Source organism: Tiliqua scincoides, chromosome 1, assembly GCF_035046505.1.
Source record: "Tiliqua scincoides isolate rTilSci1 chromosome 1, rTilSci1.hap2, whole genome shotgun sequence".
Classification (NCBI taxonomy): domain Eukaryota; kingdom Metazoa; phylum Chordata; class Lepidosauria; order Squamata; family Scincidae; genus Tiliqua; species Tiliqua scincoides.
This window is the reverse complement of record NC_089821.1, coordinates 259,034,130-259,046,670: the sequence shown is the minus strand read 5'-3', so window position 1 is coordinate 259,046,670 and position 12,541 is coordinate 259,034,130. Positions and strand designations below refer to the sequence as shown.

General features: G+C 40.5%; 1 protein-coding gene across 1 annotated transcript in view; it reads right to left on the bottom strand.

Moving 5' to 3' along the window:
* The window catches only part of MTA3 (metastasis associated 1 family member 3), a 136,449-nt gene that overhangs the window by 97,468 nt on the left and 26,440 nt on the right, over window positions 1-12,541 (bottom strand). The window contains exon 4 of the mRNA XM_066611779.1: window positions 9,118-9,244. Within this exon, the coding sequence (XP_066467876.1) occupies window positions 9,118-9,244 (127 nt within the window). The remainder of the gene's footprint in view (window positions 1-9,117; window positions 9,245-12,541) is intronic.

Sequence of the window (12,541 nt, the reverse complement as noted above, 5' to 3'; positions counted from 1 at the left end):
ACAGTTAGTAATTTAAACTATTCGTTCACCGAGTCTTGCTCTGGTTAATTTATTTGTTCCCCCACAATCAAATATAGAAGACAGTTTAGCATCTTTGATAATAGCTTATCACCTTAGGCAAGGGGTCTCCAAACTTTTTGGCCAGAAGGACGCATCAAATATCTGGCTCAGTGTTGAGGGCGGAAAAAAAAATTTAAATATAAAATTTAAATAAATACAGATTAGAGTTTAAATTTAGATGAATGAATAAATGAATGAATGAGCTCAAATTTCCAGGATTTCTCCAAACATCAACACACACCACAGAAATAAAGCACACAATCAAATGGACCCCTATTTCCCCACCTCCCAAGCAGTTTATTTAAATATACAGGAGTAAATACCTCAGAACCAGCACAACACAAGAAACTCCCAGAGCATGTTCTGATGGCCAGGGAGGCCTCCCCAAACTTTAAAAAGCCTTCTAAGGCCTATGGAAGGCACAAAAAATAATTTCCAGGTTTTGGGGGGAAACCAGGAAGTGATGTTTTTAGGTCCTCAGAACACCCTTTGGACACGACTGGAGCACAGCTCCGGTTAGGTTTGGTCAAGTGGCCAGAAGTTCTCAGGGGACCAAAGGCTGGCCGCAGGCCTGACAAAGGCTCTCAGTGGGCTGCATCCAGCCCCTGGGGCAGGGTTTAGAGACTCCTGCCTCAAGGTAACCCAGTTCACCCCTTTGCCATGTTTGCAAACAGCACTTGTTTGCTGGAGAAGTTTGTCTCAAGTACTTGTATCAAAAATTTTGTTTTAAAAAAATCTGATGTCCGATTAATCAGGAACACCTATTAAATTGATAAGGAGTTTCAGCACACAATCCTGAGTGCTCAAGCGACTGGCCCATGTCCCTTGCACTGGTCGAGCAGTATCACAAACTGTGTGTAAGATATACGGCACATCTAGATCTCCTTTTGAGTTGGGGAGGCCAGTGCAAGGATGCGCACCAGCCTCCTCGCACTGATTCCTGGACTATGGTTGGTAAGGAAGTGCCAGCCAAGGGCGGGCAGCGTCTGGGCTTGGGGAAGGCGGGTGAGTCAGGCCCAGGAGGGGCCAGCCTCAGGCACTTAAGCTGGATTCTACCCCACCCCCCACCCCCGAGCAGCCTGGTCTTACACTGGGAGTTTGGATCTGTGCCAGCGATTTAGCTGGCACAGATCTGAGTAGCACTATTGGGGTGGCTGGGGCATTATTCTGGATACTCCAAGACCAGCTGGCCTGCCAGCGCAGGTTAGGATCAGGTTGTTAACTGATTTATTTTATGTTAACAGATTAAAAACTGCAGCACTAATAGTAAGTTTTCATTCTGTAGTAATTTTCTGAAACCCCATATAGCAGTATAAGGCAAATGAAGACTTGAGAACCACATATGGTGCTCAAAAGTTCCCTCCATCTAGCCACCCACTCCCCACTCACATCAGTTTCAAGAAAAGGGAGAGGGGGGGGAACATTTTTTTTTGGGGGGGGGGACCTTAGCAGATCTGGAGACCTATGTATATGTACTGACAGGCTGCAATGTACATAATTAAGTGGAGTTAAGAAAGCATATTATTAGCAGCAGAATTCAGTTTAGAACTCAGAAAACATACCATTGAGAACACATTTTTTTTGTTTTGTTTGTGCAAACACAAAACATAACAACAAGAGCAAGTAACTTATCTCCCAGAATAATTACCAGCTGAAGTGGCAAAAACCTCTATCTGGAATCTGTGCTTTAGTTAATTAATATTACTGCTTAGGTGCAGATGTTCTCTATTCCAAAGCAAGTAGCAGTTCAGAATAAAATGATCACAACAGTCCCCTGTGGTTTGAAAAATCAATTATATCGAGCCATAAGACACACACACATGCACATGCACACACATAAACAACATTTGGTATATGTAGGCTTAGTTGGTAGAAGTTAAAATGTCAAAGCGGAACTTAAATCTTAAAATTGACTAGGAAGGATATTGATCACTAAGGAAATTGCTAGATCTGATATTCTACTTCATATAGTTGCAATTAAAAATATAATCACCTGGCCATGAGTATTTACTCAAGCACAGGACACATGCAGAAACCCCCCACGCAAATGGACTAACTGGATCCCTGACATTTTACAATAAATATATTTAACTTTAATTGAATTTACAACAACAACCTTTTTAGTTTGAAATTTCCTTTTCCTGTTTGCTCCAAAAAAAATCCCTCCATATTCCAATTTATTTATTTAATATATTTTTTATCCTGCCTTACCCCCCACTAATGTGGGTGCTCAAGGAAGCATACTTAAAATCAAGAAAATAACATATAAACAATAACATAAAACCAGCAGCAGTCAGGCAACACCAGACTCCATGGGAGCTCCAGTGCAGACAAGTTGGCACAGGGCAGGGTGGGTGGAGAGCGGAATGGTGCGGTGTGGGGGTGCGTCAAGGGCATGAAGCTCTGCCAATATCCTATCCCCCTTTGTGGCCTCAAGCCACCAACTCGGACTTAAACCAGCAAAATTGCTTGCGCAGGTCAGAGTGGACCCATTGGGGCACTGAACGATTACCCTGAGGCAAAGGAACATTTGTTCCTTTACCTTGAGGAGATTTCTGTGACTGCTTACCCTGCATGATGCAGAGAGTGCTCTAATGGCGTGGCTGCATTGGCAGGGGTGCATTGTCAATCCTGCACTGACAGGATTGGAGTGTTAAAAATGTGAATTGTGGATTTCCAGACCAAGAGGACCTCTGTTTTGTCTGGATTTAATTTCAGTTTGTTAGGTCACATCCCATTCCCAATGTCTCCAGGCAGCACTCCAAGATTTCAGCTGCCCTCTCCCTCAAGTATTTATTTACCATATTTTTATCCCACCTTTCTTCTCCTAAGGGGACCCCAGAAAGAAGAGGTTGAGCTGGGTGTCATTGGTATATTGATGGCATCCCACTTCAAATTCCTGATTGATCTCTCCCAGAGGTTTCATGTAAAACAGCATCGAGTATAGACACAGTGAAATCTGACTGGATCATTGGAATTTGGAATCAAGTACAGTCCGGCTTTCCAAATTAGCAACACTCTGAAACGTTTTTCTATCCCCTTATTAATTACCTGTTAAGCACAATTAAGGCAAGGCCGTGTACTCTTAAAACAATGCACACAGTGTCCAATGGGCTATGAAATACTAAGGGTACAATCTGTGCTCTTTCTGTGTAAAGCTTAAATATAAGAAATAAGTACAGTGGTGATCCACAACCGCAGTAACAGTAAATAAAGCAGTTTTCCCACCTACACAAATTAATTTACACATGCAACAGGACAGGAACAATGGTTTCCTATTAGTCTAATGGGATCCAGAACTCTTAATTATGGTACCAAATAGCTATACAAGATCGTATCCGATTGCCTTACAGTCACACCAGGCATACCCACCTCCACCCACACCAGGCATTCATATTAATCAAACAGCCCTACTGGATCAGAACAACAGTCCATCTATTGTAGCATATTGCTACCTAAAGCGCTATCCAGATGTCTTTGGGATACCCATAAGCAGAGCGTGTAGGTATACAACCCTCCCATCCTGTTGCTTCCCAACAACTGGCATGGTAGCATTAACCATCATTACTTGGTCAACCTCTCCTCCATGAATTCAACAAACCCTTTTTTAAAACCATCTGGGCTAATGGCCATTACCACAACTTGTGGCACCAAATTTCAAAAACTAATTACACACAGTATGAAGAAATACTGCCCTTTGTCCTGATCTCCCACCACTCAGTTTCACTCGATTATCCTGAAGTATAATGAGAATAAGGTTACTCCATCAGTTTATTACAGGGTTACATCCTCCCTGCACACACAGGCACTCATACCAGAATGACTGGCAGTATAATCTGACCCTTAAATGGCATTGAGCTACAACTGAATTTACAACTGCTTGTCATCCCATGGTAAGGAAATAGAAAATATCGGTAACATCCATTCGCTGCAACCTATTCTCTCAGTCTAGAATCCACAGAGGCTTATTGGTGTACATGAGGGCTTCTGCTTAACCCACAGAAGAGTTTCTGCTTAAGCTGCAGGACCCAAACATATCCAACTTTCCACTGTTGATGCATGCACAGGGCAGCCCCTTGAGGAGACATCTGTGACTGAGGTGAGGAGGGGGTGTTTTTCGGCAAGGGGGCTGGATCAGTAGTGGCAGCTCAGGCCAAATCCTAATCCTCATTCCCAAACCCTGCAGTCTTACATGGGCTGCTCGGATTTGCATCAGCGAATCTGCTGGCACAAATCTGAGCAGCCCCATGGGGTGGCTGGGGTATGACACAGAGTAAGGGGGAAAATATCACCTTACCTAGAGTTGCCCTCCAGTTGTCACCTGCCTTGTGCTAGATACAGTGCAGGCCACTGGGCCTGCCCATTCCAGTGCAAGTTAGGATTGGGCTGCCCAAGAATTATTACATAGAGTATAAGAAAAAAAGATATCTGTAGAAATTAAATAAATGAGATAGCTTGTCCAGTGACGAGTTATGCATTTGTACAGTGTACTGATGGGTTAATATAGCCGGCAAAATAATACAGCTAATGTAGCTTCTGGCAAGATAGTTAAACCTGGCAGAGCTTGCAAGTATGATTACATAAGAATAATTCATTTAAGATTAACCAACTGGTGTTTGCAAAATCTGATTCACAATGATAATTTAATAATCACAAACATGAGCATTACCCGATACAATAACAAATCATTCCAAAGAGACCTTTGTAGTATCAGCAAAACATTACTTTTTATGTACAATCAAAACGTAAAACTGTTCCAAGAGGAAATGAATGGTGATCGTGCTTAAGAGTGTTTCATTATTATTCTTCCTTCCGTTAAATGCTTATAAGATAAACTTATTCAACTGCATTATGAGCCTGCATTTGCCAAGCCAAAGTCTGATTGGAAAGAATATTGTTGTTCAGGAGTTAGCTTTAATAATTCTATTAGGAGATGATGTACTACCAGAGTACCAGCTTCTGGGGTCAACAGAGGATGTCTATCATCAAGATGCCGTGCTTTTAAGCTTCAAGGAACATCTACCCATACATAGAGACAATACGCTGAACATGACGGCATTTGGGCTGATCTAGCAAGGCAATTCTTGCATCCTGGAGGGACCAAATGTTTATGATAAACAACCTGCATTTAGAAGTTACAGTGGTGAACAATACTAACGATTCCCATTTTATAGTAGATTTTTATTTATAAAAACATTTCTATTCCACCCAAGATGTTCACAACAAAATTCCAAAAACTGTAAACAAATCTATAGAAGAGAACAAAATGGAGAGGACGGTTCAAACCATCAAAACATTAGGACAGCCAGACAACACTACCAGGTAGCACGAACAAGTGCCTCTGAGACCGAAATGTCTTCAGGCATTATTGGAACCTTAACAATGATGGTGCTAAATGGGTCTCCAGGAGTTTCACAGCCTGGGTACAACAACAAAGACAGCACTTTCACGTATATCCAGCAACTGCACTTCAAACAGAGGTGTGACGTTCAAGATGACCTACTCAAAAGATGGTAAGGGATGGAAAGGTTCATGCAAGAAACAGCAGTCCTTTAGATAACCTGGTCCCAAACAGTTTAGGACTTCAAGGGCAGGTGTGTTCACAATCGCAATTTACCTCTGGATGTGTTCCTTCCATTACACGGTTCACACCTGACTATCTGTAGTTAGTCCTATGAATAGTCTAGCATTCTCGCTATTTACCCGCTTCCTCTGCTGTCAACTTCCTGTTAGCATTCTCAGTGTTGCCTCTTCTAGCATTCCTCTAAAACAGCTATTTTTAACCAGCGTGCCATGGCACATTGGTGTGTCGTAAATGATCTGCAGGTGTGCCCTGGAGTTTGGGGAAGGGCCACTGGAAGACGTGAGTCTTCCACTGACAGCACTGTGTGCTTTGTCAATTGTCAAAAAAACTGATGGTGTGCTTTGACAATTTTTGTGCCTTGACAGTGTGCTGTGACATGAAAAGGGCTGAAAATTGCTGCTCTAGCAGCTACTTGTCTAGGCTCTTGAAGTTTGCTTCCATTTTCAAAGTGTTCCAATGCAAAAGGAAGAAAAAGTTTCCTAGAGAGGTGAGTTATGAACACAAGGGGAAGAATTTAAGAACCACAGAAAGTGAAACCACTGATATGGGACCCACAGATATGAGGGGGCTCCTGTATTAACAAATTATCAATGGAGAACATAGGCTGCTTTTGAACACTGTGAATAATTCCAATTAAACAAATTGTTTCAATCATCACTAGAGCAAACAGTTTAGAAGACAGTAACTGCAGTTAGTTCTGTTCTCACAGACAAAAATGTTAGCGACAGAGTGCCTGGAAAAAAGGTAAAAAGTTTTACCACTCTTGCTGATTATTAGAATTACTTCTCTTCTTAGCCTAAGCAGGAGATAAAACAAAGAGGAATCCACACTGAAGCAGGAATGTAAACTGTATAGAAGTAAAATATTGCTGAACACTAACTTCAGTTAAAAGGTTGGTGTTTAGAAAGGTTTATCTGAACACAGAAAAAAAGCTCAAACACTCATGTCTCTTGTATTAGTGGTGTTCTGTGGATTCAATTTAGCACTGACCAAAAGTCATAAAGACTTTACCCGTCTCATTTCAAGTTTCAACTATTGATGGGCAGAGTGAACTGTCCCAAATGTAATGGAGAATGAGAATTTCTCAGCACTGTGCTAAGAGCCACATATAACAAGTCCTTACTTCCATTCAGTTTGTGTTCAGACTAATGAGCTTCTTCCAATGCCATAACCCCAACAGCCCAAACAATTAAACTTACATGCTGTTTAGTTACCCACATAAATCCATTTAAAAAAAAATTCTGATGGATCCCACACAGCAAAACTTTGCAATTTCTTTTCCAAACAGTATGCTCCCTTGTGCCATGCTAAAAGACACTTTTCAAAACTAAGGAAGTTGCAAAAGCAGCACAGAGAAGTTGTCCTTCAAAAATAATGCAACTTCTAGAGCAGCAGTTTTCCACATTTTTCCTTTTCTACATTTTTCATCTCATGGTACACTGACAAGGTGCTAAAAGGCACACCATCAGTGTTTTGACAATTGACAAGGCACACCATACTGTGGGTGGGAGGGGTCACATTCCCCAATGTGCCTAATAATGAATGACCCTCCCCCAAACTCCCACAGCACACCTGCAGACTATTCATGGCACAGTGGTTGAAAATCCTTGTTCTAACGTAGCGGTTACCAAACTGTGCTCTGTGGAACATCTACCAATGCTTCGCGAAGAGATTGGAAAGAAAATAAACAAAATAAATGTGACAAGATCTCAAAATTGTAAATTTGTGCAGCCATGAACTGTGTATAAGTAAGTACCCTTTTTCCAGAAGACCTCCATACTAAAATTAAAGAAAACTTTTGGGTTGTAAATTCATACTCTGCTGTGTAGGAAAAGCTGGCCTGTGGCAGTATGAGTGCTTGGTTAATGTGACATCAGATTTTGTGATAAAACAGAATTTTACCCAAGCATCCAAGAAGCCACTATCAGAATTTTGGTGTGAGCTAAAAGACAAATTTAAAGCAAAAATAATCTTCTGCCCTTTACAACAACTTAGGGCACAATCCTAACCCACTTTCCAGCTCTGATGTAAAGGCAATGCAGCTCTGAGGTAAGGGAACAAACATTCCCTTACTTTGAGGAGGGCTCCATGAGTAACACCCAACTGCAGGATGCAGCACATGTCCCGTTGGAACAGCTATGCCAATGCTGGAAAATTTGTTAGGATTTGGGCCTTACTTATATGAATCAGGATTCTCTGCCTATGTGTCTACTGAACAAAATACAGATCCTGCCTCAATGTAGAGCCAGATATTCAGTTGCAGTTGCCCTAAATTCAGCCAGATATAGCCACATTAGAATCTGATATAAATTCAGCCAGATATAGCCACATTAGAATCTGATATAAATTCAGCCAGATATAGCCACATTAGAATCTATGCGTTATCATTCTTTTTCAAAGCCAAGTGACATTTTTGGTTTTAAATACCATATCTATGTGGGTAACACATTGTGGATTAACAATACCTGCTTTGAATTCATTCTCAAATGTTTTGCTTTACTTTATGTTTTTTGTTTATGTAATTAAGTAACAGTCCAATCCTATCAACACTTTCCTGGGAGTAAGTCCCACTGACTTACTGACACTAATGGGACTTACTTCTGAGAAGATATGCATAGGATTGGGTTGTTAGTTCCTTATTTCTCTGAAATTAGTGGAGAAAATAACATTTCAAATGAAATAAAACTTGATGTTTAACATGCCCAAATGCTTAAAAATACCTTCCTTTGTCAATACTGCTGTTATTCGGTTTAGTTGCCTATGCAGGTGCTAGGTGAAAATATTTTCGCCCTTATGCCAAAGACATGTATGCACAAAACTGATTATTTGAGAAAGTGATATTTAAAGTTTGAATTTTTAATTATTTTCAAAGGGAAAAATTAAGTTTATCTAAAGATAAACTTTATCTTAATAAAGTTTATCTTAAGATAAAGTTTATCTAAAGATAAAAGATATTTAGAATTTAAAATATAATTTGTGTTTTTGCTCTATGATAAAATATTGACTAACAACTTGAAAAATACAGTTAGGTAAGAAGAGCCAAATATGCAGATACATCCCACTGGCATAAGGGTGGGATAATAAATAAATAATAAAAGTTATGTACCTTAAAAACTAATACACTAGCTCCCCGAGTCATACTTCCAAACAACAAACATTAGTAAATGAAATCTTCTGTGAAATCTTCTAAAAAAATCTACATGATTAAAATGCTTCATTTGCAAGCATCATTATACCCAATTAAAACTGAAAAAACCAAAAATGCAATGTAATAATTGCACAAAAATGAGATAGCAACATAATTGTACTGAACTACATCAATCCAAATTTCACATTAGCATTGCATACCACCAAGATACACATATAAAAAGGAGGAAATGAGGAAAACAATTGAAAACCTACTGAGTAGATGAAATAACTGAGATGCAATGATTTTATGCACAATTCCAGTTGCTTTCTCAAAGACAACTTACCTGATGTGTGTTGCAGGAAGGGACTCATACTGACGAGACAGAAACAGTTCTCTGTGTTTCAACTGATGTTTCTGTTTATCTGTCAAATCTATCTCTTTGGGAGTTTCAGATTCTTCTTCAACTTCTTCTGCTCAAAGGAAGAAAGAAGGACTGACATTATCTTCTGGATCACAGGTACAAGTAGATTTATTTATACGCTATGAATCTTACTGATTGCTTTAATGGAATTCCTTCTTTCATTTCTATAAAACAAACTGACACTGTTCCTTTTAGCAACCAAATTCAATCTTTACAGAAAACTACTGTTTGGGGGGGGGGGGGGTACTCACAATAGTGCACTAAATGGTAGAAACCAGAGAATCTCATTCACAGCTCAGCTCTGGAAGATCAATCCCTCAGTATAAATACAATCTAATTTTCCAATGTATTAAACTTACTCACCCCGCTATCAAGATATTCAAAGTGGTTTAGAGTAAAACTAAAAAAAATACATTAATATCCACAATAAAACAAAACCAATAATTTCCACTTTTGATATTGACCCAGATTTATGTTGCAAGACAATTTTAAACCTATTGGCCCATTCAACTGCTCCACCTGTGGCCCTCCTACGCGCCCAGAACTCCTTGCATTTATGCTATGGATGATTCTCTCCAGCGAGAAAGTCTAATGTGGAATTTGTTACCTCCCCAGTGCCTGACAAAGACTGGGTTTTTTCCCCCTATTTTTGTAAGAGTTGTTTTAATCCTTGACATTACTGATGTTATGCTGCTTCTATCAGTTCTACTATATTTTAATGTTTCTTTCAAAACTGCATGAAGTTTGCATCTGAATACAAACTGCCCTTGCATTTTATTTGAAAATTCAGTAAAAATTGATTAAGTAAATAAAATTCTCAAGACCTGTTCACACGTTACTAACTGTGTGCCATTTCAAAACTACCCAATACTCAATACTGGGGAGAAAAATCCTGCACAGAGAAAATTAGCAAGCTAGGGAGAAGGTTTGGCAGGAACTTTTCTCTCAAACATAATTTCTATGTAGAGGAGATTTTTATTTACAAAGAAATATTCAGCTAGTGATACCACATAATAACAATAACAGCAACAACAACAACAACAACGTATTTATATACCGCCTTTCTTGGTCTTTATTCAAGACTTTATTCAAGGCGGTTTACATAGGCAGGCTTTATTTAAATCCCTTATTAAATAGGGATTTTTACAATTTGAAAGAAGGTTCTTTCTTTCAAGAACCACTACATTCAGGTGTTTCATTCCGATCTGGCTTCACATTCTGGCCTCCATCCTCCCACACTCAGAGCAGATGGAATAGCTCGGCTTCAGCTATCTGTGCACTCTGAAGTGGTACTATATCCCCAGCACAGGTTCACCACCTCAGTGAGAATGCAAGTCTTTAGCTCCTGTTGTCCAAGTTCAAATCACTGAAAAGGGGTACCTCTTGAAGTGCAGGAAAAAAGGACCTGTTCTTTGTCCAAGAGACAGATAAAAAAAAATGATAATCTCTAGAGCTGCTGGAAGTGATGAGGCAAGAACAGGTTGCAAGGACTAAGCAAAAGACAAGAGACTGGAAAAAACAACAAAACTAGTGAATTTTGAATTTATACTAGGTGCAAAGGAAGAGGCAGGGTATATGAGGGCAAACACAGATGAAACCCTTTGTCAGTAGAGTTTAATTGTACAACAGTAGCATCTGGGAAATACGTGATAGAAGAAGTGTTCAGTCTATGAGAGGAGTTTGCGTGTTCACAGAACCAATTCTTATGTTCCAAATAACAAAGCACAGTGCTTCCCAAACTGCTACAAGGGTGTTGAGAGCACTGTAAGTTGCTGCGGGGCAGAGGGGAAGGCAGGAGCACAATCCCCGGGATCAAGCTGCTGCTGGGGATGAGAGGGGTTTTTTTAACTTACCTGCAGCCAGCACTGCAGTCCTGGGGAGCTCTCCGCAAGGTTCCCCAAGCTTCTGTAAATCTAAAAAAAGGAAAAAAATGGGCACTTCTGGTATTTGCAGTGAAACAAGAGGTGCCCTTTTTTTCTTTTTTAAGACTTTCGCAGCACAGGGAGCCCCATAGAGGGCTCCCCAGACCCCCCAGGACTGAAGCGCTGGCTGCAAGTAAGCTGAAAAACCCCCTCCTGTTTTTCAGCAGCACAATCCTGGGGATTGCATTGTGTTGCTGCCTTCCTCCCTCCCCGCCCCTTAAAGGGGCAGGGATTAGTACTTCCCTGGCTGGTGGGTCACGACCCACCAGTTTGGTAACCACTGTCCAAGCACACAGGCTAAACTTGTCATTTTTGCAAGGTTTTCCTAAGTATAGGGAGCGGTTCCCAGATTCAAATTCCAGCAGCTCCAGATAGGATAGAGAAACATTTCTGTCTGAAATCTTGGACACCTGATGCCAGCCAACATCAATATGGGGGGGGGGGGTCGTCTCCTCTAGAAGTCCAAGCTTTCCTGCCCTTAACCCTGACTTCTAGAGGAAATACGAAACAACTTCATCTCCAAACTGTTCCTTAACTTCTGCCACCCACCTCCTCAGATCACAAAAGGAGCATTTTGTATCACCTTCCTTCATCTCGACAAAGAGACTTTTTTTTCCAAAACACCATGTTTTCTCTCTCTTTCCTGCTTCTACTAGTTAATTTCATGGAGAGACTTTTATATAGCCTCTGGTGGTTGAACTGAAAGTTCACTGATCAGTTGCTCCTGGTTGATATTTTTATTTTTTGCCCATCTCTAACAATTCTCCAATAAACCTCATTTTCAATACTCTTTAATCCTGCCTCTTCTTTTAACCCCTTAAGTACCACAGAGCAGGTGTGGCATGACCACACCTAACACGGTGTTAAAGATCCCTAACGTGACTCTTAGGGGAAGCATGTGCACATGTCATAAGTAGGTTGGCTTCAGAGAACAATAAGAATGAAAATAGTCATTATTACTAGTGTTATTCCACAGACATTTGCACAAACTCTTAACAGTAATTTTCAGCCTTTTTTCATTTCATGGCACACTGACAAGGCACTAAAACTGTAAAGGCACACCATCTGTTTTTTGACAATTGACAAGGCACACCACACTGAAGGTGAGGGGCTCACATCCCCCAATGGCCTTACTAATAAATGACCCTCTCCTGAACTCCCATGTCACACCTGTCGATCATTCGTGGCACACCAATGTGCCGCAGCACAATGGTTGAAAATCGCTGCTCTAACAGAAGAGTTCATGCAGTGCTACTATAGGGAAAGTCTCTAACAGTTCTAATGCTTCTCCAAAACACTGCACAAGTTCTTGCACAAGCAAAGAACTTTTTTTTTTTATTCAGTTCCACACCTCTTGCATAATGCGGTCCCTTCTCTGAGCAGAAGGTACTAGCATATGAAACGGACCTTATGATCCAATCTGA